Source organism: Podarcis vaucheri (assembly GCF_965113315.1).
Source record: "Podarcis vaucheri genome assembly, chromosome: 5".
Classification (NCBI taxonomy): domain Eukaryota; kingdom Metazoa; phylum Chordata; class Lepidosauria; order Squamata; family Lacertidae; genus Podarcis; species Podarcis vaucheri.
The window spans coordinates 67,713,151-67,741,093 of NC_138763.1; the positions used below are offsets into that span (position 1 = coordinate 67,713,151).

Sequence of the window (27,943 nt, forward strand, 5' to 3'; positions counted from 1 at the left end):
TAGCTGGCAACGTGACTGCACGTAAGATGTGGAATGCTTTGAAGATAGCCCATTTGCCAGTCATCCCAGCCCAGAGTTTGACTGCATCGGAGGTCGTGTCTGTTTCCCAGAATGCGAGTGAATGCAGGGATGCCAAGGGCACCGGTTGCAAGCTGCAGGGGGAGCTGACTGTCACGTCATCCCAGGCAGCCTTCCAGCCTCCAGGGGGAGCCAAGGAGTCGGCAGCTGAGAGCTCTGTTTTTCATGGGAGCCAAGGTCATCCTCACAGATACCGGAAGGCTAGAAGTAAACAGAAACAAATGCCTGCAGATGGCCAGAAGCAGAGGGAGGGTGAAGAGCCCACGCCAGTGGAAAACAAGGCTTTGTTTGCTGACACAGCTTCACCAAAGGCTAAAGGCATGTCTGATGGCCAGTAGCAGGGGGGCAAGCTGCAAAAGCCCACGCCGATGGAAAACAAGGTTTTGCTTGCTGGAAAAGCTGCTCCAAAGGGCAAAGCCAGGTTTGTTGTTGATTCAGGCTGTACCCGCCATGTCTCGAAGGACCGCCATCTCTTTATCTCCTTCAAACCTCAAGAAGGTGAGATCCACCTGGCTGACGGAAAGACGTTGCGGATCGCAGGAGAAGGGACTGTGAGACTGGCAAGTCTGCACGCAACCATCAAAGGTGTACTATATGTTCCAGGTGCTGCAGACAACTTGCTCAGTGTCCCACAGCTTACTGGACGTGGTTTTGAGATGTCCTTCAAGAGGAGCGTTTGTGTCATCAGAAAAGGCAAAGAGGACATTTTGCATGCAAAGTTTATAGATGGATTGTTCTGTATAACTTATGATGACAAAGGTGCTGTTGCTGTGTCTAATGCTGATTCTTGTTGTGTTGCACAAACTAACAAAGTTCTTCATGCAGGATGCATTCACGATGCACACAGAAGGTTTTGTCACCTCTCTTGGAAGGCACTGGCCAAGATGCCAGAGATGGTTGAGGGTTTGAACATCAAACCCTGTAAGTTTCACATGAAATGTGTGTCTTGTGCAGAGAACAAGGTGAAGGTTGCTCCAAAAGGCAAGGAGTCTAGCAGGCAGGCTTCCAAACCCTACCAACTAGTGCACGCAGACCTGGTTGGTCCACTTGCGCCCTCTTTGGGTGGAACAAGGTACTTCATGGTTCTGGTTGATTCTTTTTCCAGGTACATTCATGTGTTTATGCTCGAGCAGAAATCGCAAGCGTTTCCGAAGTTCAAGGCATTCTGTGCTTGGTTGGAGAATGTTCATGGTAAACGTATTGGCTGTCTCTTTACTGATCGGGGCGGGGAGTTCACTTCTCAGCAGTTTGAAGCTTTCCTGACTGAGAAGGGAATCCAGCATGACTTGTCAACGCCTAGATCGCCATGGATGAATGGACTTGCGGAGCGAGCAAATCAAACGTTGCTGCAAGGACTGAAAACCTTGTTGCATGATGCCAATCTCCCTGATAAGTTTTGGGGGGAGGCTCTGTCGAATTTTGTTTACACTTATAATCGCAGATTGTCATCACCTATTGGTTGTACTCCCTATGAGAAGATGTTTGGTAAAAAACCCAACATCAAGCACATGAGAATCTTTGGTTCTGACATGTGGGTACACACCCCACAAAGCAACAAGCTTGGGAAGTGTGGGGCACATGGTTTGTTCATGGGGTACGAAAAAGGTGCATACAGGGTATTGATGACTGACTCTAAGTCCATTAAGTTCACAAAGAGTGTTGAATACAATCCTAAGTGGGGGGGGGATGTGGGAATTTTCCAGAGTTACCCAGAGGAGGATGAAGGTGATGTGAAGAAAGCAGATAATGTTGAGGAAGCTGAGGAAGCTGAGGATGATGATGATGATGATCAGAGTTCGGATTCCAGCTCAGTGGGAGGCGCTGCTGCTGATATCAGTGACAGTGATGACACAGCAGACTACAAAAGCGCAAAGGCCTCAGTCAGACCATCTTATGCGTCTGACAATGAACTGGAAGAACCACTGTTCACCATTGGTCACTTTTCTCCTAAGAAAGAGGAGATGAGTCCAGAAGACTTGCGTCTAATACGCAAATCTGAGAGAGCAACGAAGGGCAGACCTCCAAAGAGATTTGCTGATGAGTTTGCTAAGACAGCAACTGCTGTTCTTAGTAGCTCAGAGAAGGTGTGGGAACCTTCAAGCTTCAAAGAGGTTCAGGAGTTAACCTCTAAAGATGCTGAGCCTTGGCTAAATGCCATGAAGGCTGAAGTTGATTCCTTGAACAGGAACCAAACTTGGGAACTGGTACCGGTAGTCCCAGGAATGAGACTGGTTGGCAGCAAATGGGTCTTCAAGGCCAAGACAGACCAGAATGGCAAGGTTGTCAGACACAAAGCCAGATTGGTTGCCAGAGGTTTTTCACAGGTACCAGGACAGGATTACCACGAGACCTACTCTCCCACAGTCAAATATGAGAGCATTCGGCTGATGCTCAAGATTGCTGCGGAGGAGAAACTTGATGTTTCCCATCATGACATTAATACAGCTTTTTTGTACGGGATTTTGGGGGAGGAGCTGTTTATGCTTCCACCTGATGGAATGCAGATACAGAAGGGAATGGTCTGTAAACTGCGGAAATCCTTATATGGTCTCAAGCAGAGTGCCAGGTGTTGGAACACAAAACTCACTGAGACATTGCTTTCTCTAGGTTTTCACCAGGGCAAAGCTGATCCATGTGTGTTTGTCAAGGAGGAGGGGCAAAACAAACTGTATTGTTTATGTTTTCTTGATGATCTTCTGATGTTTTGGAAGAATCAGGCTTTGTACCAAAGCACCCTAGCTCAACTGAAGGAACACTTTGACATGAAGGATCTTGGTGAGGTATCCAACTACCTTTCTCTGCAGGTGGAGAGGGACCAAGCAGGTAATTTTCTGGTACACCAAACACAGAAAATTGCTGATGTATTAACCAGGTTGAATTTGGTTGATGCAAACCCAGCAGATACACCAATGGTGACAGGTTACCAGGTCGACAGTACTGCTGAAGCGTTTTCTGACACTACACTGTACAGATGCATTCTAGGAAAGTTGAATTTCATTGCTATATGCTCAAGACCTGACATAGCTGTAAGCACTAACCTGCTTAGCAGACATGCAAATAATCCTACTGTTCAGGATTGGAAAGCTCTGAAGCGCATAGCCCACTATTTGAAAGGGAATTTGCACTACAGGCTGAGGTTCACCAGTCAGAAGACTGGAGGTCTTGAAATCTTTGCAGATGCAAGTTTTGGAAGTGACACCACAGATGGCAGAAGCACTTCTGGGGTATGCTACATGTACAACCACTGCCTGTTTGACTGGCTGTGCAAAAAGCAAACAGTGAGCCTAAGTTCCTGTGAAGCAGAACTCAATGCTCTGTCATTTTCACTCATGGATTGTGAATGGTTGATGCAACTGTTTAAGGACATCAGAGTGTCTGTGAAATGTCCTGTACACGTGTATCAAGACAATAGATCGTGTTTGGCTTTGCTGAACTCAGAGAGTTGCAAGCAAAGAACCAAGTACTTGCAGATTAAGCTACATTGTGCAAGAGAGTGTATTCAGAAAGGACTCATTCAGGTGTCCTACATGCCAGGAAATGAAATTCCTGGTTGTTAACAGAGAACAACTTAAGGTTTACGTACAAAGGTTGCATTTGGGTTGAAGCACAGGTACTACAGGTTACACGGAAAGGGGGAGGATGTTAGGATATTTCCATTCCACCTTAAAAGGGAGCAGGCTTTGACAGTCACAGAGCCTGCGTATTTCCTGTTCACAGGATGTTTATGTTTTCTGTTGCTTTCGTTTTCTCTCTGTGCTGGAGACACTGACGCAGGCAGTCATGTCTTTCTTTGTTCTGATCAACGCAGAATAAAACTTGTAAATAATGCTCTCCTGAGTGCGACTTTTGCTGTGCATTATCTGCTGATAGAGTGTGCATGAGCTCTGGAATGTGGCAAGATATTTCAGGAAACTCATGTCACTAATTGCTGATACTGCGTGCCTACGGGAGATCGATGGATCGTCCGGCAGACGGCTTGGGGTCATGATGGACTTTGTCTCCCTGGCAGTATCCCAACAGAAAGAACATAAGGAAGAATTATAATGTCAAAATTAAATATTCAGAAAGAGCCATAGATCAGTGATAGAGTCTCTGCCTTGAACTCAGAGGGTTCCGGATTTAATTCCTTGCAACTCCAGGTAGGGCTGGGAGATACTACAATTTGCAACCCTGGACAGCTGCTCCCAGTGAGAGGAGACAATACTGAACTGAAAGGAGCAATGGGCAGATTCAGTAAAGGGCAGCTTCCTATGTTCTTCCCATGAGATCCAAAGAGTTGTTACAGCTCATGTTTGAATATTGTTTGAATATCTAGAATATAACTTTTGAGTGGTCTGGTAATCTGGAAAACTACACTTTTATAAAATGAAATCGAAACCTTAGTACCAAAACAGAAACATGAGAAACTAAACAGGCAAGTCGAAATGTCAGACTTTTGACTCCCATGTTTTCAAATGCTGAGAAGATATTTGTTAGAACATACCTGACTCCAGTGTATGATAGTTTTTACAGAAGTAAAATCAGGGTAAATTCCAAGATACACATCTGCTCGACTCTGGAAGAATAATAGAAAGGAAAATGCTTATTATATTCACATTCTTGAAAAAATTTCAAGGAACACATTTATTTACAAAGCAATAGGTCATGGCAATCAAGGTAGTGCAGCATACAGACACTTGCATGTAGCACAAGGAAGCAGATTTCTGATGAAGAGCTGTCTGGGTACCTAGATGTGTATCCCCCACCCATAGTGAATCCAGCTGATAAGGAGCCATAAGAAGGAAGAACAGGGGCCTTGAAGTTGCCTCACAATAGTGAGCATCTGGACAGCACATGGAGCAGGCAGAGAGGTCACCTGGTCACAGCCTGCCCTACAGTAGTAATTCCTTCTAACTTTGCATCTGGAAATTAGCATAAGCAGCTAAAATTAGCCACTCTGAAACTTCTTTGGTTTTTGTAGTGCTGTGCATTTCCTCTTCTATGGCCATGCATAAATGACCAACTACCAACTAGACGAGAAGTTAATTTTGAAAATAAATTTTAAAAGATAGATCAACATTTATTAAAAGAGGCCTCTAGAATTTCAACATGGAAGAACTATGTAAAGGGACTCAAAATTATGGCAAATACTCTATTTTGTTTGTTTGATTTTCTTTTGTTGTTTTGTATATGTACACTGCAAGTTCTTTCAAAAAGAAATAAATGAATAAATGATAGAGAATAAAACTACCTACCACATTTAGGTTTTTCTCATTGCGTCCTTGGAATAAGGACATGATTTGAAGACAAAGTTTGTCAATCCCTGGATAGCTGCACCACTTGGCATTGTTGGCTTTTAGTTTGTAATGGAAAAAACAGAATTCTTTATTGCCGCATATAGGCTGTAAAGATAAAATTTAAAAAATCTGAAGCATTACTAAATAATTGCCCTTTCTTGGAAGGAAACATTGAGGTTCCTGTTAGAAACAGATCTCCTTTATGTTACAGTTATATACCACTTTTCTTCAAGCACGCTCAAGAAGATATGCCTGGGCATTCTAGACAATTTTGCTGCCAGGTTCTGATATGGCCTGGCTCTGGATAGCTGAGGAGAGATTTCTAAAGGTGTGCTCTCCAACAACTTCTTCCCACACATCCTCTCAGGTGTTAAAATTGGCAGATGGGGCCTTCTTGATAGTTCCTTAAAAGTTTGGGAGTGGGGTCCTGGAAAAGGGCATTCTCAATAGTGGACAGTAAGATGAATAACAGAGTATTTTGCAGAAGCTAAACAGCAGCAGAATGCAAATGGTACTGGTTGTGACGCATGCAGGTTGGAATGTCAACCATTCCTTTCTAGCATCCCTGACTGTGACAGAGTCTTCATCCTGTCTGGGAGCAGCCACCAAAAAGCATTGTGGAAGGACATGTGGATCCAGAATTGGCCTTCACAGTCACTTAGGGACTCACTGTTAAGACCGTGTTCTTGGAAGACAATCTTACTTGGCTACTTGGACCTTATCATGCTACAAATGTTCATGTGATCCAAACCTTCTAATTCTTCAAGCTCACACTCAACATAAGTAAATGAAGCGGATGGCAGGAAGACTAACTCTCCATAAAGATGCAGAAGAAAAATATATATTAGAATTATGGGCCTTGAATAATACCTACTCTTATCAATTCTTGAGGAAGGCGTATTATTAAGGAAAGGAGTCCTTTGATGCCTTCACATGTGTAGGGAGGAGCCAGGCCCATGAAGAGTTTAACCTTTTGAGCAAGCTGTGGCATGGTTGAAAAGGCAATAAAACCTGGGGGGGGGAATGTTTAGAATTAACATAGCACTTGCAAACAAACAAACAAATAAGAGATTTAAAAAAACCTGTGGCTCTCCAGGTGTTGCAGGAGCTGGAGCGCATCAGCCATGCTTGCTGGGGCTGATGGGAGCTGGAGTCCAAGATTCCGGTAATGGCAGAATTCCTCTGATCGGGAGGAATTTGCTCCATGGGAATCTGGGTCTGGCCGCCACGGCGAAGGCAGAGACCCGTTAAAATCACAGGCGGGAGAAGCCTGTGAGCGTGGGATTCGGCGGGCACCTTTTGCGCCTCCCCTACTCGCAGGGAAACCCGGTTTCAGGGATCCAGAGCGATGTGGGGTGAGCGGCGCGGTGCTTCGAATTGTCTGCTTCTTCCACGGAGCGAAGCCGCATAGCTGTTGTCGGAGACCGCTGACTTTTTCCTGTGGACAATTTGACACTAAAGTAATTACCCGTGAGTAGACCTGAAGCGAGAGAATTGGATGTTTAAATGTTTAATTTGGAATTGTAACGGGGAGGTTCAAAACAGGAAGTCCGCCTTCCCCTTTTGTAAACAGACTGAGGCAATAAGGTTGGAAGCTGAAGTCTTGGAAAGCCTTTTGCAAAAGACTAAATTTCCATCGGTACAGAACATTAAATCCCCCCCCCTTGGAGGCAGGAGAAGAGGGGGGGAAGTTGTGGACTGAGTATGCCTGCTGGAGAGAGCAAAGAGAGCTAAAATACCGCTGCTCTGACCCTGGGAACGGGCTGCTAGCAGGACTGATGTCTGGTGGAATGTTCATTGACAGTGTTTGGAACGTTCATTGACAGCTAGCACAAGAGAAGATACATTGTTTCTACTGTCTCCGGCTGCCTTTAAAAAATAGTAAAAGTAACTGAAAATTGAAACTAGCTTTGGATTGTTTGAACTGTGTCTAAAAGAGGACATTACTGACTAATATAAACAGAAACTGTTTCCCCCTAGTGGAAGCCTTTGAAACTGGTGGCTTTACAAGATCTGGGCTAGGGGAATTTCCAGCTGTAAGATAAAAATTGTGAGACTCTGGGACTGACCTTGAATCTTTTGAGTGTTATGGCAGATGGAAAGGAAAAAATAGATCAGTCAACTGCTGAAAAAAACACTAAGGTCTGGGAGGACTTGGCAGCAACCCAGGAGAGGCTCAACACAAGGCCTCCCTGCCTCCTCGGCAGCTGCTTCCGCATCAGTACACTCCAAATCAAGAGGAATGTCGACAGAAGAGGCTTTAGCGGTTGCATTAAATAAAATAAATGATTCATTGGAACAGCTTAACAAGAAAGTAGATGCGACAAATGTGAAAGTGGATGCTGCAACTACTAAAATTGACTTAAATACAGAAAGTATAAATAATCTGGGACAAAAGGTGAATACCAATACAGAGACCATCCAGAAATTGATACAGGAATCTATTTTGATACGGCAGACTGCGGAGGAAGCCAGGGAGAAAGCAGTTGCTGCGGAATGTAAAGTAACACAACTGGAGAGAGAGTCCCAGCCCTACAGAGGCAACTTGATGAACATAAGTTGACGCTTGCTATGATTGAACTTAAAGAAAAACAGGCGAATTTGAGGATCAGAGCCCTACCTGAATTGGAGAAGGATTGGAGAAGGAAAGTTTGACAGACTTTCTCACACAGGAATTTGCTGACTTTTGGGACTTGGACTTGGAGCAAGAAGAGTTTAGAATTGTGAGGGCCTTCAGGCTTGGAAGAGGAGGGAAAAAAGAGCATAGAATAAGGGACTGTTTGATCACTCTTCGAACCAAAGAAGAGAGAGATAGAATTTTGGGTTGGCATTACCAGAAGAATCTAGAAATACAACAGTCAAGAGTGGAAATTTTTAAATATCTTTTGGATCTTAGGCCTAACTTCAGAGATATTGTTGCTCTGCTGAGAAGGAATAAAATCATCTTTAGGTGGGAGTTTCCCCAAGGCCTATCTTTCAGTTTCAAAGGAAGGAAAATAAAAATAAGATCAATAGAAGATAAAGTAAAGTTTTTGTATAAATACAAAGAAGATCTTCAGAAGGGACTTGGAGAAGAGCCAAGAGCATCGAACAGAAGATCACCAGATAGAGGACTAGAGCAAAGAGCATTGGATAGGAGATCACCAAATAAGGAAATATTGGACATATCAGCATTATCCTTTGGATTGGACCTCCCAGTGAATGTGTCACCACCACCACCATCAGAAGAAGAGCAAGCATTAGGTGCAGCTGGAGGAACATCAGCGTAATTACATGATGGGGTTGCAGGTTTTGAGTTGGAATGTGAATGGACTGAACTCCCCAGAAAAAAGGCGAAGAGTCTTTCATTTATTGAAAAAAGAACATTTGGATTACAATCGGGCTCCGCCTGTTTTCAAGGATTCATGCACCACGTGTTGGGGCCCCTGCTGTACAAGAATTGCATAGCCTTTTTGGATGACGTCTTAATCTACTCGGACAATGAGGAGCAACACGTCAGAGATGTCAGGGAAGTACTAAAGAGGCTGCAGAAGCACCAGTTGTGGGTCAAGCTGGAAAAATGCCAATTCCACGCCAAGGAGGTCGAGTTCCTGGGCTACAGGCTGTCAGACAAAGGACTAGCCATGGATCCAGGCAAGGTGAAAGCAGTGCTGGAATGGAAAGCCCCACAAAACAGAAAGGGTGTGCAAAGGTTCCTAGGCTTCAGCAACTTCTACAGGAAGTTCATAAAGAACTTCGCTCACTTGACAGCGCCCATAACAGATTGTCTCAGTAGCAAACAGAAGTTTGCGTGGACAGAAAGTGCCCAGCAATCCTTTGAAAGGCTGAAGAAGGCGTTCAGTTCAGAAGAACAGCTCCTGCACGTGGATCTGGAGAAGCCCATGAGACTGGAGATGGACGCGTCCGGCCGAGCTGTGGGAGCGGTCCTTTTGCAGCCCGGGGCTAAGCAGGACAGGAGGCCGTGTGCCTTTTTCTCAAGGAAGCTGAGCAAGTCAGAGCAAAACTACACAGTGTATGACCGCGAACTGCTTGCGATCTATGCGGCGTTTCGACAATGGAGACATCTGTTGATAGGGGCAAGGCACAAGCTCCAGGTTTGTACCGACCACAAGAACCTGGAATACTGGCGGACCGCGCGAGTGCTCAACCAGAGACAGGTTCGATGGGCCCAGGAGTTCGCCAAGTTTTCCTTCGAGATCAGATACGTGCCGGGAGAGGAAAACGTAAGAGCAGATGCTCTCTCCCAGAAACCGGAATACCTGGAGGGAGAGGGACCACTGGAAACCCGACACGTGTTTCCCGAGGACCAATGGGTGTGTGGGGGAATGTTGGATGGGAAACGAAAACTGGCAGGGCTTACCAGAGACGATGGATTCGCTCAAGCAAAAATCAGGGAACTCCGGGACGGAAGGGAAGACCATGGAGGGTTTGAGGAAAAGGAAGGGGTACTGTACTATAAGGGGACACTGTATGTACTGGGGGAGACCTTGAGGGGGAAGGTACTTAAACAGCTCCATGACAACCCAACAGCTGGGCACTTTGGACAGCACAAGACCATGCTGCTTGTCACCAGGCAATTCTGGTGGCCAAAGGTGAGGGAAGACGTACGGGAATATGTACAGGGGTGCGACCGATGCCAGAGGGCAAAGGGAGAGAGGGCTGCCCCCGCAGGGTTACTGGAACCCTTACCTACGCCGGGAAGGCCCTGGGAGGTGGTGTCCATTGATTTTATGACGGATTTGCCCAAGTCAAGGGGGAAGACAGCAGTCATGGTAGTAGTCGATCTACTGACAAAAATGTGCCATTTCATAGCTTGCTCGCATGCGGTGACGGCAGAGGAGACAGCCCGGTTGTTTGTGGATCACATTTTCAGACTGCACGGGACTCCTTTGAGGGTAATCTCGGACCGCGGGAAACAATTTACTTCCAGGTTCTGGAGGAAGCTCATGAGCTTGCTGCAGGTAGAGGTGAACTTCTCGATGGCCAGACACCCCGAAACCAACGGGCAAGCAGAGAGAGCGAACAGTATACTCCAACAATACCTACGCTGCTACGTCAGCGAGAGACAGAACGATTGGGTAAAGAAATTAGCTTTGGCTGTATTTGCATACAATAACACGGAACACATGTCCACGGGAATGAGCCCGTTCATGGCCAATTATGGGTGTCACCCCAGGGCCTTCCTGGGAAGGGGGGAGGATGCATGGAGTGTACCTGTGGCCGAGCAGTTTGTAGAAGAAATGGAGGCCTTGCACCAACAACTCAAGATGAACTTGGAGCGGGCCAAGGAAGTTTACAAAAGGCAGGCGGCCAAGCACCGTAGGGAGGGGGAGGCCATACGGGTGGGAGACCCAGTGTGGTTGTCAACCCAAGGGTTACCCCTAAAGGGAGGGTGCAAGAAGTTGCAGCCGAGGCAACTGGGGCCTTTGAAGGTAGCACAGCAGGTGAAGCCAGTGGCGTTCAAACTCAAGTTGCCAGACAGCATGAAGATACATCCGGTGTTCCATAGGTCACTACTCACACCGTACAGGAAATCTGAAGAAGTGTATCGTATCTGAAGAAGTGTGCATGCACACAAAAGCTCATACCAAGAACTAACTTAGTTGGTCTTTAAGGTGCTACTGGAAGGAATTTTTTTATATCGTACAGGGAAGGGCGAGAGTTTCTGGGGTGGGAGGGACAAATCACTACCCACCCGAGGGTAGAGGAGAGGGAACACCGCAACCAAGCCACGGAAATCCTCGATTCAAGGTGGCGAGGTCGGCAGGTGGAGTACTTGGTAGCTTGGGAGGGAGAACCCAGGTCAGAAAACACGTGGGTTCCCGCTGAGTCTATCAATGACGGGTATCTGATGGAAGAATTCCACAGTCTGTTCCCGGATAAGCCAAAACCACTAGCGAGATTCTGGGAGGAAGAATTTGGAACCACAGACGACGAAGGGGACTTTGTGGGTTTACCTGCCTCCAAAGAGGAGAGAGGTGGGGTGTCAGAGGGAGAAGAATCAGACTGGGAGGCCCACTCTGCGGGGAGAGATCGGAGCGGGTGGGAGGCTGGTTTTGAATCCTCAGAGGATGGTGACAGCTCCTTCAGGGGATTCCCTGCGGCGTCGGCCGAGGAAAGAGACGAGGTTTTATCGGAAAATCGCGCCAGGGGTGGAGGGGGTCCTGGGGAGGAGGTGGATGTCAGGGAACTGCCATCGGAACCAGAGGGAAAGGGAGGTTCTGGAGAGCGTCCCGGGAGGGAGAGAAGCAGCACATCTTCTGGGGAAGGAAATCAGCGTAACACCAGTGGAGAAGGGGGGCAGATGGGGGAATCGGCGAGATGGCTCCAAGACTCTTCGCCGGGAACCAGGGGGGAGAGCTCAGGTCCTCCGATGCCCACACCCTCCCTGCGCAGAAGGCTTCCACGCAGGGAGGCTAGGCGGAGACTAAGCGTCAAAGAGCTTCTTTGCTGGAAGAAGTTCAAAAAACGCCCACTAACGGATTCTGCCAGCGATTGAGACAGTCACGGGCGCGTGGCTGTCCAGGCAGAAAGGGTTCACTCAGGCAACCAGCCAAGGGTGGCGTTGATTTACACACAAGCAACCCCTAGAACCATTACATATACAATTTGGACAAAAAAGTTGGCTTCCAGGTGGAAAAATCAAAATTGGAAACAGAATTGTTGGATCCAAAAATTAAGAATTTGTCACGAATGTATCACTTGCTGTTGAAATTGAACACTCAGGATGAAATGGTGAAATCAGCTATGATTAAATGGGCACAAGATGTTGGACATAACATAATGATGGCTGACTGGGAACAGTTATGGACCACAGGTATGAAATTCACGGCATGTAATGCCCTAAGAGAAAATTTAATGAAAATGATTTATAGGTGGTACATGACACCAGTCAAGCTTGCAAAAATTTACCATTTGCCCGACAATAAATGTTGGAAATGTAATGAGACTGAAGGTACATTCTTTCACCTTTGGTGGACATGCCCAAGGATTAAGACATTCTGGGAGATGATTTATAACGAAATGAAAAAGATATTTAAATACACTTTTCTGAAGTGGCCTGCCTCCAAAGAGGAGAGAGGTGGGGTGTCAGAGGGAGAAGAATCAGAGGCCTTTCTCCTGGGCATGGTCGGCCAAATGGTGCCAAAGAAGGATAGAGCTTTTTTAATGTATGCAACAACAGCAGCAAGAATACTTATGGCAAAGTACTGGAAGACACAAGATTTACCCACCCAGGAAGAATGGCAGATGAAGTTGATGGACTATATGGAAATGGCGGAAATGACTGGCAGAATCCGAGACCAGGGAGAAGAGTCGGTGGAAGAAGACTGGAAAAAGTTTAAAGACTATTTACAGAAATACTGTAAAATTAATGAATATTAGAAAAATGTTGGAATGAAGTTATATGGCTTTAGTAGAAATGTTATAAGGAATTAAGTATAAATAGATTAATAGAGTATTAAAGGGGGAAAAGAAGGTTAGAATGTGTTAAGATAATTATAGGATAGAAAACAGAGGAAGATGGAAAGGAATTGCTGAAACAATTAACAGAAGTGGAATACAAAAAGGGAGGTGTGAGGAGGTCATGGAAATAAGTGAATGAAAGATATGATATTGAAATTGTTTGATGTGAAAAGTAAATTGACAGGTTGGCTGCAATACCATCAGATTAATGCCCTATGGAAGGAAGATAGAAAAATTGGAATGAATGAGAAAAAATCTAAATTTCAGGTAGATATAATAGAAAGTAAAACTAAATTGCTATCTAAAATGTATAACCAACTGTTAGATTGGGACACCAAAGACGAAGAGGTTAAAGAAGTTATGGTAAAATGGGCCATAGATATTGGATATAATTTAGATTTTGAAAAATGGATGAAGCTGTGGTCTAAAGGAATAAAATTTACTGCCTGTACCGCCCTCAGAGAAAATATGGAAAAGATGATGTATCGTTGGTACATCACCCCTGTGAAATTGCAAAAAATGTATAAGATCGGGGACAGAAGGTGTTGGAAATGTAAATCTAAAGAAGGAAGCTTCTACCACATGTGGTGGAAATGTGAAGAAGTTAAAAAAAATGGGATTCTATCTACAATGAACTTAAGAAAATACTCAAATACACCTTTGTCAAAAAGCCTGAAGCCTTCCTTTTGGGAATGATCGGAGAGGAGATTAAGAAAGAAGATTATGTAATGTTTCAGTATGCAACTGTAGCTGCCAGGATTCTACTAGCGCAAAATTGGAAAACCCCAAATATCCCGACTATCAAAGATTGGCAAATTAAATTATTTGAGTATATAGATTTAGCAAAAATGATGCAGAACATTAGACAGCAAAAAGGTAGAAAGTTTATTGATGAATGGTCTAAATTTATAACATATATAGAAACAAATTCTAGAGATATAAAAATCACAGTAGGCGTAATATAACTCTTGCGATGTGCTGATGTTATACAATGAAAAACTGCAGATTGGTTTTAACATTCACATAACCCAAGACCGAGATGGAGGGAAGTCAACTGTTATTTATTGTTATGTCTGTTTTTCGGTTGGTTAAGGTGTTTTTGATTTGGCTGATGTTTTTCTTCTGTTTTTTTGTATGTGTTTGTTATTGTTCTTTTTTTTTGCTGTTGTTGTTTGGTAATAGAAAATGAATAAAAAATTTTTTTAAAAAAAGAAATTGTTTGATGTGTATTAAATGGTTTTTGTTTTGTTTTGTTAGTTTAATGTGTTAGTGTTTTGTAGTGTTTTTTATTGTATTGTATTGTTGTTGTTGTTTTGTAGTGTTTAAACTGTTGGAAAATTAATAAATATTATTTTTATAAAAAAAAACAAGATTTCTGCAAGGTCAAAAGTTTCCCATCTCTCTTCTTTTGAAATGCCTGTCATTCAACGAATTTATTTGCACCACAGATGGATATTCTTCATGGCTGTGGAACTGATAAGAGCTGTATACGCTGCCTGATCCTGTATACTGAAGTCCTGATCCTGAAAAGACTTTCTCATGGAACGTATGTGAACTCTGCTTTTTATTTTCTTTTTTAAAAGCTATGCTTTAATCTGTCTTTTTCTTTTCTGAACTAGTCTTCCCAATAGTCGTGAGACTGGACCACACCCCCAGCAAGTCCCTGATAATGCAAAAAGGTAAGAAAATAAAAGGTATTTCATTCTTTTCTTATTAACTTACCCATTGTACCTCCCTGGGAATGGCCAATATAATACAAGCTTTTTTGCTTAGTTTTCTGCAGAATAAAGTTTATGGCTGCTGGAATATCATAAATTGCCATTTCATGAAAGCTGAAAGACAAACACAGAATATAGTTGAAATTTTGCCTGTCTGCAATTGCATACAGTTGTGGACATTAATGTCTAAATACAAAAGGTACCATACATTACATATGATACCCTTACTTTTGGAGGATAACATTGTGAGTTTATTGTCCCATGGAAAGAGTAAGGAGAGAAAGAGTAAATATATATTTATGATTTATTTAAATATTTATATCACCCTTAAACTAGCCCAATAGGTTCTCAAATATGTACGTTGTCCACATGTTAAAGGATAATTTTAAAGAATTATATGAAATTGCTCAACTGTGTTAAATTTAAATGGTAATTCAGAAGTCCCTTTACACAGTCTAAAAGGTGTACATTCTGGAACGTCTGGGCAAAATGGTTATCTTCACAATATGTCTGGAGGAACTAACAGATTTGTAGAAGAGTGGGCCATTTATCAGGTAATCTAATTGCCAAATTGTTCATGGTCTTATATGCTAGTTGTATTAGGACTGGCCTAAGATATTCTGGCGGGACGCGGGTGGCGCTGTGGGTAAAAGCCTCAGCGCCTAGGGCTTGCCGATCGAAAGGTCGGCGGTTCGAATCCCCGCGGCGGGGTGCGCTCCCGCTGCTCGGTCCCAGCGCCTGCCAACCTAGCAGTTCGAAAGCACCCCCGGGTGCAAGTAGATATATAGGTACCGCTTACCAGCGGGAAGGTAAACAGCGTTCCATGTGCTGCGCTGGCTCGCCAAATGCAGCTTTGTCACGCTGGCCACGTGACCCGGAAGTGTCTCCGGACAGCGCTGGCCCCCGGCCTATAGATGTGAGATGGGCGCACAAACCCCAGAGTCTGTCAAGACTGGCCCGTTCGGGCAGGGGTACCTTTACCTTTACCTAAGATATTCTGGCACTGGAGGCGAACCACAAAATTGGACCACTTCCCCCCAGGGAGGAAGCAGTGAGTGAAGATCTACACCCGGGACAAAGTGGCAATAAATGTCTTCATTACAACTAAGTGGGGAGTGAAGATCTACATCAGGAACGATGTGTGGAATCACACTGATGATGCTTTACATATGGAAGACGGAAGGCATTCCACAGTGCAGGGGCAAGAGTAGGAAATGCTTTGGGGGGGTCACTACCCTCTGATATTATGTGAAGTGTGGTGCCATGATTAAAATTCCCCAACATTAAATTAAAATTCTGCTCTGGGTGGCTGAACTGAAATTACCCTTGCCTGGGAAATTACCTTTCCTGGGAAAATCAGAGGCTCACTATGTCAGGTTCCTACTGGAAGACCGGACAAACACTAGAACATTAGCAGTGGCGAAGTTTTTATCGGTGGTTGCAAGAACCAATGATCCCTATCCTTAAGTCTGAACAAAATAATAATAATAATAATAATAATAATAATAATAATAATAATAATAATTTGTTATTTATTATTTATAATTATTTATTATTTACGATTTATACCCCGCCCATCTGGCTGGGCTTCCCCAGCCACTCTGGGTGGCTTCCAGCCAAATATTAAAATACAGGAATACATCAAACATTAAAAGCTTCCCTAAACAGGGCTGCCTTCAGATGTCGTCTAAAAGTTTGGTGGTTGTTGTTCTCTTTGACATCTGGTGGGAGGGCATTCCACAGGGCGGGCACCACTACCGAGAAGGCCTTCTGCCTGGTTCCCTGTAACTTGGCTTCTTGCAGTGAGGGAACTGCCAGAAGACCCTGTACGCTGGACCTCAGTGTCCGGGTAGAACGATGGGGGTGGAGACGATCCTGTTTAACCTGGAGGTAGACAGGAGTGCCTAGCATGCTGTGGTCAATGGGGTCACGAAGATTCAGAAATGACTAAACAACTAAACAACAACAACAACAACAGGCTGTCTGAATTGTGTATTGCTGTGTAATGATTTGTTGGGTCTCTTGACTGTAATAAAGATTGATGATGATGATGATAAAAATAAACACATCTATGAAGCATTTCAGTTATACACATTGTAAAATCATATAGGGAAATCCAGTTGGGAAAGACAGAACTCCACAGTGCCATCTGGTTTCACAGTGTTATATTGCCTATACAATGCATCTAAAACACTTTTTCTTTACTAATCTAGCTGAGTCCTGGGAAAGTTCTCAGGAAAATCATCCCTTCCATCCAAGCAACAATAGCCCCTTGTACTTACCTGAAATTCCAAAATTCTTCTTGGTCTACTGAGAAGTGCTGATGTCTTCTAGACCAGGTGGTCCCCCTGTTATTTATTATCCAGACATCATAATCAGCATCTGCTAAAACAAATCCCAGACTATTGCTGGGAAGATTTGAAATCCAGCTCCTGCCTTCACAAAAGTTACCAGGTACCAATAACACAACTGACTTAGGCCCTGGAAAACAAAGACAACATTAGATAAGAGAATGGGCACTCACAGAGCACCAACGTTTCCTCCTGGTATCTAGCCCAAGGCCAAGCAGAATAGGGTGCAGGGGGTACAAAGGAGATGAGTCAGACGTTTCCTAGGACCTCAGAAAATGTTTTCATTGATTGTGTGAAGACTAGCAACGATGTTTTGTGTAAGCCTACATAAAACGCCATGACCCTTCTTTTCCCACCCACTTTCTCTTCTGCCAACATGTCCCCGCCTACTTTTCCCAAGCAATCCAGAGAGGCAGTGCTGAAGTACTGGCAAAAGGTAGCAGTAGTAGGTGAGGTCAGAAGGTGGGTGGACCTTGCCTCTCCTGTGGGTGAAACGCTGTGTCTCTGAGGTGATTGCTGCCTACTGCTGAAGAGAGACCACAACTGCTGTGGCTGTTTCTAAACAACTCTCCTAAGAATCAGGAAATAGTTAATATTTGCACTGATTTTTGAAAAGGCATAAGAAAGCCACTCAACCAAACCCCACACCACTTAAGATAATTCATAGTGTTCTGCTATGAATAGAAGACTGGATAATTATTCTAACTGTTGATAATTTGGAATTATTGTTTAATCTGGGAAACCTTGTTGCTCAAATATAATGAAGAAGGAATCATCGTGTTTACAACTGAGCACAACTCAAGTGATTTCAGCCAACTTGCAACAATTTCTCACTTTATTTATAATATTGCTTCCAAATAAAGTTGAGTGAAAGAAAAAATAGTGAAGTCTGGGTAACATTGAACATAGGGATATCAGGCATGGCATGTGGCATTTTAATGCATTTACTGCTAAATTTCAAAATTACCTATCTTCCCAGAACTATGTCTTCCATGTGGAATTCTGTTTGCCTGCAGGTAATAGCCATCCCCTGTCAGGATTGTATACTCTTCACTGGGGTATCCCCAATACTGGATAACTTCGGGCTGTGAGTGGAGAAGGATGGAAATAGAAATGCTAGATTAAAAAATAAATAAATCTGATCATTCGATTTCTGGGACAATTGCTTGAATATCTCAAAGAACAAAAACCTCAGAGGGCCAAGATTATTGTGAAGTAACTTTACTAGTCCTACACCAGGAATGGGAAATCTGTGGCTATAGCTGGGCTCCAGCTCCTATCAGTCCCAGCCAGCATGGCCAAGGGTCAAGGATTATGGGAGTTGTAGTCCAACAACATCTGGAGGGCCTTAGGTTTCCTATCCCTCCCCTAAACTCTCATGATGTACACATGATTGTATGCAAGTTTGCCCAAAACACACCCAAAACGCCTAATAAAATGATTTTTTTGTATGCTATTTTCACTTGTATTTTTAAAAACACTTTACTCTGGTATATGCATTTCTTTTTCCATTACTTGGCTGGAGAACAGCACACAAAAATTGGAGACGTGCCAATTTTGAAGGACAGCTTTGTGTATTGTTCCAGAAAATGCAAATCATGTAGATTCAGCTTGAAATGCTAACTGAATCAAATTTATTCCCCCTTTCCCCCATCTGGGTATATTTGTGTGAAGTGTACATAACCACAGAGAGATTGTGGTTTTCTCCATTCCACAACAAAAAGACAAAAAGGAAATCTATACTGATCTGATGCAAGACACCAAATCTGTATTGTAAGCAACTACAAAGAAATCTCTCACCATGAGAAATATAATGAATCTGCTGCCTAAGGCTTCAGCTAATGCCTGTGTAGCAAATGTCAACATTTACACTGAGGAGCCAGGCTCCTAAAACTCTACTCCGAGAAGGAGTTATCAAAGCTAACTGTGTCTTCTAGATCAGATAATCCTGCCAAGAGAGTATTGTTTCAAACACGATCAGATTAATTTGCAGTTTGAAATAACTCCTGCCAAGCATGGAGTTTCTTCCTGGAAATGCATGTGCTCTTGAAAACTGTTTTAAAAATAAAATTATAAGGATCCTGGTCCACTGTTTTCAAGGCCATCTGAATTATTAACTTACAATAGTCATAAATTCTTGAGGATTCAGATGTCTCCCACTGCTGAATTCTTCAGATGTCAGAGCCTGTTGGACTAAGCAGGCCACTCCCCAAAACAGCCACATCTTGGACCTGAGTTTAAAACAGAACTACAGGATCTCTAGTCTGAAAACATGAGTCCTTAATGAAAAAGATTTCAGGGGGTAAACTCAATATATTGAAGAAATATCTTGAGGAGACATGATGGGTGTTGAAAAGTGAGATAAAAGGGCTAGATGAACCTTCGGCCTGATCCAGCAGTGTTCTTCTTGTACTAGCAGCAGGGAGGACTGCTGTAGAGAACCTGTGGCATTACCCTAGAACAACACTGGCTGTTGTTGCTCAATATGCTCCAATTGCTTCCTGGGGGATTTTGATCCTTGAAGCCACTGGCTTCAATGCCCTGGCTCCCATCCCAAAACATGTTCTCAGATTCTTTTTCTTGTATGTAAGGAAATGGTACAGCCTCGGCACAAGGAAAAGAGCTATTTCAGTCTCAGAGTTCCGACCGGACAAAGGGTTGACTGGGATGGGTCTGATCTATGAAGAGTGGCCAAGGCGCCTGGGTTCAGTTTCCATTACACTAACCTCAAGACTGCTGAGTAGTTGTTTCAACCACTTCTCCATGTCCACTCATCCAGCTAAAAGCCATCATGAGTGCAGCCCTTACTCATGAGAGTCTCTGTTCCTGGATGAACCTGCAGGCATATGCTGTGTCTAAGCAGGCATATATTGTCCCTTCTCCTGGTGTTCTAGGAGAGAGTGCTGTACCCACCTCCTCCCTACCCAGCCTGCTTTGCCCCCCCCAAGTTCTGACAATACTCTCTCCCCCTCTGGAAGGAACGGAGCTGGACGTCCTATCTCCACACAGAGCCAGGTGGGGTTGAGGTGGGGCCAGCCTACCACTTCCTTTTGTTTGTTTGTTTTTACATACAATTCTTAAAAGTGTTCAAACATACTTACACTCAATCCCACAAATAATTCCTTTTCCCATCACCATCCACCACCCCTCACCCCACCTTTGTGTTAGACTTCCAATCTACTCAATTGCAATTTCTTTCCACTTCTATTACTTTCTTTCACACACCTTTAGCCTAATTTCACACTTCTTTTTCTATTACACTTTGTTATCCATCTTATTCAGTATTTCAGTGTTTGAAACTGAACTTGTTTATTCTAATAGGCTTTCTGATTTTTCGATATGTTTTTGCAAGTATCTTTTAAACACCTTCCAGTCCCTATCTATCTTCTCTTTTGAGATCCTTGGATATATTGTAGTACTCCACTAATTTGGCAAGCCATTTTTGTCGGTACAATACCACTTTCCCAGTTTTTCGCAATCAATAGCCTTGCGGCTACTGTTGCGTATAAATATAAGGTCTTGTCTTCTTTCTTTAGGCTTCCTGGTACTATTCCCAATAGAAAACCTTCTGGTGTTTTCCTAAATGAATATCTGAACATTTTTTTCATTTCGTTATAAATTATTTCCCAAAATTGTTTGATATTTAAACACTTCCACCAAATATGTATCATAGTCCCTTTTCCAGTGTTGCATCACCAGCAGACATCACTACAATTTTTATTCATTTTTGCTATTCTTTCAGGTGTTAAATACCATCTATGTTGCATTTTGAGGCAATTTTCTTTCAATATATAACACATAGTGAATTTCATATCTTCTTTCCACAATTTTTCCCATTGTTCAAACATAATATTTTTCCCAATATCTTGCGCCCATTTAATCATTGACGCTTTAACCAATTCATCCTTTGTTTCCCACTCTAAAATCAGATTGTACAATTTAGATATATTTTTTTATTTTTCTTGTATTAAGTATTTATCAAATTTTGATATATCTTTTTCAAATCCTAACTTTTTGTCCTTCGCTAATCTACCGTAATTTTCGCTCTATAGGACACACTTTTTCCCCTCCAAAAATGAAGGGGAAATGTGTGTGCGTATGCAGGATCCTCGGCTTCGCCGCGAGGCGCCTGACCTGGAAGCCGGAGAGGCTGACCTTCACAGGAGAGGTGCTGCGCAGAGAGGGAGAAGGCGCAGTGCCCTTCAGCGAAGCTGGAGAAGGAACAGGAGGAGACCCTTCTGTTCCTCCTCCAGCTTCGCTGGAAAGGCGCGTCGCTGCAAAGTGGGAGAAGGAACAGGAGACCCTTCTGTGCCCCCTCCGGCTTCGCATGACAGGCGCGCCGCTCAAGGGACGCTGTGCCTTCTCTCTCTCTGCGCAGCGCCTCTCCTTCACAGGAGAGGTGCTGCGCAGAGAGGGAGAAGGCGCAGCGCCCTTCAGCGAAGCTGGAGAAGGAAGAGAAGGAGACCCTTGTGTTCCTCCTCTGGCTTCACTGGAAAGGCGTGTCGCTGCGAAGCGGGAGAAGGAACAGGAGACCCTTCTGTGCCCCCTCCGGCTTCGCATGACAGGCGCGCCGCTCAAGGGACGCTGTGCCTTCTCTCTCTCTGCGCAGCGCCTCTCCTTCACAGGAGAGGTGCTGCGCAGAGAGGGAGAAGGCACAGCGCCTTTCCAGCGAAGCCGGAGGAGGAGCAGAAGGGTCTCCTTCTGTTCCTTCTCCTGCTTCGCAGCGACTCACCTGTCCAGCGAAGCCGGAGGAGATACAGAAGGGTCTCCTCCTGTTCCTTCTCTAGCTTTGCTGAAGGGCGCTGCGCCTTCTCCCTCTCTGCGCAGAGAGAGAAAGCGCAATGCCCCTTCACCAACGCGCCTGTCCTGGCTTCTGCTTTAGCCCTGCGCAGCCTCTTCGGGCAGGGGGAGCCTTCATCCCGCTGCCCTGAAGAGGCTTGGCACAGTTATCCCAGAAGCCAGAACAGCCACACGGTATCCCAGAAGCCAGATCCCTCTTGCTGTTCTGGCTTCTGGGGTTCAGAATAATTTTTTCTTGTTTTCCACCTCCCAAAACTAGGTGCGCCCTATGGTCCGGTGCGCCCTATGGAGCGAAAAATAAGGTATGCTTAATTTGAATATATTGGAACCAATCACTAATATGAGCTTTAATTTCTGTATAATCCTTTAATTCCAATTCTCCGTTTTCTTCCTTTAATAGAATTTTATAGGTAGCCCAATTTTCTTTCATATTTATTTTTTTCACTGCAACAATTTCTGCCAGCGATGCTCACCAGGGAGTTTTCGGTTCTAGGAGTCTTTTATATTTCTCCCATATTTTATATATAGACTTTCTAACTATATGTTCTAGGAAGCCTTTATGTACTTTGACTTTTTCATCTATTAGATAGGCATGCCATCCGAATCTCGTCTCTACTCCCTCTAAATCCAATACATCCGAGTCATCTAATTTGATCCATTCTTTTAGCCAGGTCAGACCCACCGCATCATGATATAACTCCATGTCAGGGAGACCAAATCCTCCTCTCTCCTCCTTATCTATCATTATTTTGTGTTTTATTCTTGGCTTTTCCCCTGACCATACGAATTTGGCTAAATCTCTTTTCCAATTATTAAAACATTTATCTCCTCCTAGTATTGTGATACTTTGAAATAAAAACATCATCCTTGGTAATATGTTCATCTTTATTACCGATATTTTCCCTAGTAAAGAAAGATTTAATTTCCCCCATACTTGCAAATCATTTTTTATTTCATCCCATGTTTTCCCATAGTTCTCATTACTTAAATCTATAGTGTTTGTTGTTAAATTTATTCCAAGATACCTTATTTTCTGTTTAATTTCCAATCCTGTAATTTCTTGTAATTTCACTTTATCTTTTTCTTCCATATTTTTCACTAATATTTTGGTTTTCCCATAGTTTAATTTGAATCCTGCTAATCTGCCATATTCGTTTATGCATTCCAATATTCTAGGTGTACATTGTAGGGGATTTTCTGTTGTGATCATAACATCATCTGCAAAGGCTCTTAACTTATATCTTTTTTCACCAACTGCTATTCCTCTTATTTGGTTGTCCTGCCTTATTTTCTTTAATAGAACCTCTAATACTATTATAAATAACATTGGGGATAGGGGGCATCTTTGTCTTGTACCTTTAAAGATATTGATTTCTTCTCCAAACTCTCCATTAATAATAACTTTTGCTTTCTGTTGGTTATATATTGCATTTATACCTTTTTGGAATTTTTCACCTAGACACAATTCTTTTAATAGTTTTTTCATAAATTCCCATGAGATTTTATCGAAAGCCTTCTCCGCATCGATTGAAATCAGGGCTGCTTGTTTATCTCTTCTTACTTGTAGATATTCCATTATGTCTATTATATTTCTGATATTATCCTTTATTTGTCTGCCTTCCACAAATCCAGCCTGATTTTTATGTACTATTTTTCCTATAATTTTTTTCAATCTGTTAGCCAATAATCCTGCATAAATTTTATAATCCGAATTTAACAATGAAATGGATCTATAATTTGAGACAGATTCCAAGTCCGTACCTTATTTTGGCAGGAGCGTTATATACGCTTGAGTCCAAGAGTCTGGAATATTCCCCTTCTCTACCACTTCCTTATTACTTCTTTTAGTGGGTTGATTAATTCATTTAACATTTCTTTGTAGTATTCTGCTGGTATGCCATCTGGACCTGGGGATTTCCCTATTTTTAATTTTTGAATTGATTCCTTAATTTCTGTGGTTGATATTGGTTCATTTAATACAATTTATGGTCTTCTTCTGCTATCTCTATTAATTTATTTTTCTTTATATATTTCTCTATTTCTTCTATTGGCACTTCATCTTTTTGATATAATTTTTTGTGATATTTTTAAAATTCTTTTTTAATTTCTGTCATATCCCTTATTGTCCTCTCTTCTACTTTTATTTACTTTATTTATTAATTTTTCATTTCTTTGTTTCTTTAATTGCCAGGCAAGGATCTTGCCTGGTTTATTTACCCATTCAAAATTTTTATATTTCCAAAATTTGATTTGTTGTTTTACCTCCTGGTCTATAATATTATTATATTCTACTCTCAGTAATTTAATTTCTTGATTTAATCTCTCTTTACTTTTGCTTGCACAGGCCAATTTTTCCTTCCTTTTAATTTCTTCTAAAAGTTCCCTTTTCTTTTTTTTCCTTTATTCTTATATGCTATTGAGTTTTGTTGTATGAAATATCCCCTAACAACTGCCTTCCCAGCATCCCACACTGTTTTAACATCTGTCCCTTTCCTCCAATTGCTTTCAAAATATTCCTTCATCAACTTTCGGGTTCCTTGTATTTTTCATTTTTTAATAAGAAAACATTCATTCTCCACCTTTCCCCCCCCCCTTTCTCCTCTTTTCCTTTAAGAGTTAATGATACTGGATTGTGATCTGTAAGTGTTTTTGGTAATATTTCGGCATTCTCTGCTTCAATTGTCATATCCTTAGTAATCCACAAACTGTCGATTCGACTATACAATTTTTCCCCCCTGAGAAATATGTGAACTCCTTTTCGACAGGATATTTATATCTCCATATATCCACTAAATCAAAAATCTTTACCATTTCCATAAAGCTTTTTGGCAACTTCCCTTCATCCCCCCCTCCCCTTCTTCTGCGATCTATCCAATTCTGGTTCCATTACTCCATTTAAATCCCCTAACACAATAATTCTCATATCTATATATTCCATTAATAATGATCTTACTTTAACATAGAATTCTGATTTTCTTTTATTTGATCCATAGATTCCCGCTACCACAATTGGTTCCCCCTCTAGTGATATTTTGACTATTACAATCCTCCCCTTCATATAACAATTCTGGTTCATATTTGCTTTTAACATACATTACAACCCCCCTCTTTTTTCTTACATCAGATGCGATGAATTCTTCCCCTAACTTTGGTTTTACCAATAGTCTTTTAGGCTTAGTATTGATGTGGGTTTCTTGTAAACAAACAAGGTCCAACTTCTGCCTCTCTAAGATATATTCTATTTTCTGCCTCTTCCTCCTATTATTTAAACCATTTACGTTCCAAGATAACAATTTAAATTTCATTCTATATTAGTTGAAAAATTATAAAGTTAGTGGAAAGAGTTTAAGTTATCTGCAGTGGTAAAGGAGAAGGGTTTTGTGATAGTTATTGGTCTGATTCTTTACCACTGGCGTAGTTCTTTATCCTTCCACCCTTTGCTGAGCTCTTTCTTCTTCTTCCGCCTCATCCAATAGCTCTCCCTTTCTTCCTTCCTCATTTCTTGTTTCGCTTTTCCCGCCTCCTAATTCTCCTCGATACTTCCTCCAAAACATATCTGCTTCCTCAAATGTCTCAAATCGTCTCCTTTTTCCTTCGAATTTGAAGGAAATTCCCACTGGGTATTCCCATCTGAAGGATATTGATTTGGCCTTTAGTGCTTTTGTTAGAAATTGGAATTGCTGTCTCTTTTTTAACAGCCTAGGTGGGACTTCTCGTAAAATTATTATTTCCTTTCCATCTATGGTTAATTTGTTCTTACTCTTTACTTATTTTTGTGAATACAATGATGCAGTCTGCCAGCCATTTGTTCATTTTTGCTTTCCTTGAGTTCACTCTGAAGATTTTCTCTGTCTGTTCTATTATGTCTTTTTCCTGTAAATGTAGCCACTTTGCTAAAGTTTCAGTCATCTTCTTCCAAATATCCTCCTTCTCCTCTTCTGGCACATTCCTGAATCTCAAGGTCTTCTTTTTAATCTGCATCTGTATCATTGCTAGCGCATCCCCAGTAGCTTCCTGGATTGCTTTTTGTTCCTCCATCTCCTTTTTCAATTTGTCCATTTCTTTTCTTTGTTCCCTTTGTTCTTTGCTAATTTTCTTCACCATCTCATCCATTTGTTGATTCTTATTCTTAATTTCTTGTACTTTCTTATCTGTCTCTTTCATTCCTTCTAAGACCTCTGTTAATTTTCCCTTTATTTCTTCATTTTTTTCATTGTGTTTTCTAATTTTTCTAATTTCCCATCAATTGTATTGATTTTTTTCTTCCAGCTCTCTTCTCAATCCTCCCACGTCCAGTTTCAAACTAATAAGTTCCCTCAAATCCATTTCTTCAAGGCCTGAGCTTCTTCTTAATTGTTGCTGTTGACTTCCAGTTCCAGTCTGTTTTTTAATTGCATGAGACATTTTGCGTTCTCTTTTTCGACCACCAGATGTCCTTCTATTGTTCCAATTTTCCTTCATTACTGCTTTTCCTACTTTGTCCACTGGGTGTCACTGTGTTCTTATTTGCTCTGCTTGCTAGCTTCTGCCCTCATTTAATCTTCTCTTTCACTATTTTGTCTTCGTCACTTCCTCCTTCTTCCTCCTTCTTGATGATTACTCAGCGTCTTCAGACCTTCAACGCCATCTTATATTATCTGTGAAATTCCCCTCCTTTCCCCCACAGAGTTCATTATTCCTTTGTCCTTATCTTTCCTTCAAGGACATTCAGTTCCAAAGCAGCTGCTTTCCTCCACCCAGCTCCAACAACAGGCAGCCTGCACCGCTTTGCACTTTGTAGTAAGTTCGTTTCAGATAGTGTGCTTTTCAAATAGTTTAATTGCAATCTGAGTGATTTCTTTACACTCTCTCCATATTTTTTCCTGTTCTTCTGTCTTCCCTTTACTTTTGTGATAGCATTACTTCTCGTCCGCTATTTTTACTCTTTATCTTGCTTTGAGTTGTTTTGGGTTTACTCACTCCGTGAGGGATCCCCCCCCGAGTTCCTCCCCCCCCCTTGTCTAATTTCCTTTTAGGTTTTGTTACTGCTACTACCACTTTACGTTTATTTTAATATAGAAATAGAGATTTTACCATCTTGTCGCTGCTTCAGTGAGGCTTTTCACCGGTCTGTTTGCTGTTCTTCTCTGTGCCTGGATTCCCCCCCACCTCAGCTGTTTTTTCTTCAGCAAGGGGACTCCAAAAGGACACTGCCGAAGTTCCTTTGACTTCAGCTTCCTTCCAAGTCTTTTCAGGGGTCGTTTAGCCTAATGTTGCCCCTCACAGTACCGGTGTATGCTCCGACCTGCTTACTGCAGTCAGAGCTCACACTGTTGCAGCTGTGGTGAAAGCGGAAGTCGACTGGGGGCCAGCCTACCACTTCCATTCCTTCTCATCTTCCTCCAGTATCTGCCATGCTAGAGCTAGACCCAACAGTGCCAAGTGAGTCATGACACCAGACAGCATTCCCTCCTAACCCCAGTACTTTTTAAAAGTCTTACTGCACCCTTCAGACACCAATTCTAGCTGGGAACAGACCATTATTTTTAGCAAGTCTGCTAAAAAAAAATTATTGATTGCACTTCAGCAGTGCATAACACTGTTAAATGAACAACTTAAGAATGCAAGCTATTAAAATGCAAGACCAAAGCTATGTCACCGAAAAATAAATTAAAAAGAGACATGGAAGAAAGTATTTTTGCTTACCTGTTGCTGTGCATCAGTAGCGACCAGATCTCAAATAGACACAGCAGAAGACCTTTGTGTCAGGGAGTGAGCAGAGGAGTGGTGGAGACTGCCTCCACCTCCTGACCTGATGGGAGAGGCGGAGCAACACCTTGCTGACCTGTTCTTAGAAAACCAGAACCCAGCAAGCTTTAAAAGTAGGAGAGAAAGAACTCAAAGACAGAGGGCACTTAGCAGCCTCCGTACAGCAGGTGATGATGATGGCGAATGAGGACGTGGGAGAGAAGGGGGGTGCAGATTAACAGAGGACAACACCATTATCCAAGAGGCTGGGTTCTAGTGCCTCTCTGTGTTTGAAATGAAAAAGGACTGTAAGAAACTTTTCCTTGTCTTTATACTTTCCTGGGCAACCAGCCAGGAGCTTCTGAAAACTATAAAAACAGTTGAGAAAGAAAGCATCATCACACACTCAACATTTGCCTAATGATAAGTCTGTACAAAGCATTATAATGTATATTGTTGTTTGTCCTTTTTACTTGTTGTTTTAATGTAACCCACTTAGAGGTTTATTTTTATATTAATTGGTATATTT

At 42.5% G+C, this 27,943-nt stretch overlaps 2 protein-coding genes across 5 annotated transcripts in view; both read right to left on the minus strand.

Moving 5' to 3' along the window:
- LOC309532141 (lysosomal acid lipase/cholesteryl ester hydrolase-like) overlaps positions 1-27,520 on the minus strand; it is a 30,444-nt gene extending 2,924 nt beyond the window's left edge. For 2 of the 4 annotated variants that reach the window (XM_082222144.1, XM_082222147.1), the window contains exons 1-8: positions 19,696-19,748; positions 19,010-19,118; positions 17,855-17,972; positions 16,819-17,017; positions 14,541-14,650; positions 6,229-6,365; positions 5,313-5,459; positions 4,562-4,633 (exon numbers count right to left, since the gene is read on the minus strand). In XM_082222144.1, the coding sequence (XP_082078270.1) occupies positions 4,562-4,633; positions 5,313-5,459; positions 6,229-6,365; positions 14,541-14,650; positions 16,819-17,017; positions 17,855-17,972; positions 19,010-19,118; positions 19,696-19,733 (930 nt within the window). In that variant the 5' untranslated portion in view covers positions 19,734-19,748. Of the gene's footprint in view, positions 1-4,561; positions 4,634-5,312; positions 5,460-6,228; positions 6,366-14,540; positions 14,651-16,818; positions 17,018-17,854; positions 17,973-19,009; positions 19,119-19,695; positions 19,749-27,372 lie in introns of those variants that run through there. The other 2 variants (XM_082222145.1, XM_082222146.1) reach the window with 2 other exon arrangements.
- LOC309532144 (lipase member M-like) overlaps positions 1-27,943 on the minus strand; it is an 86,605-nt gene that overhangs the window by 42,370 nt on the left and 16,292 nt on the right. The window lies entirely within an intron of this gene.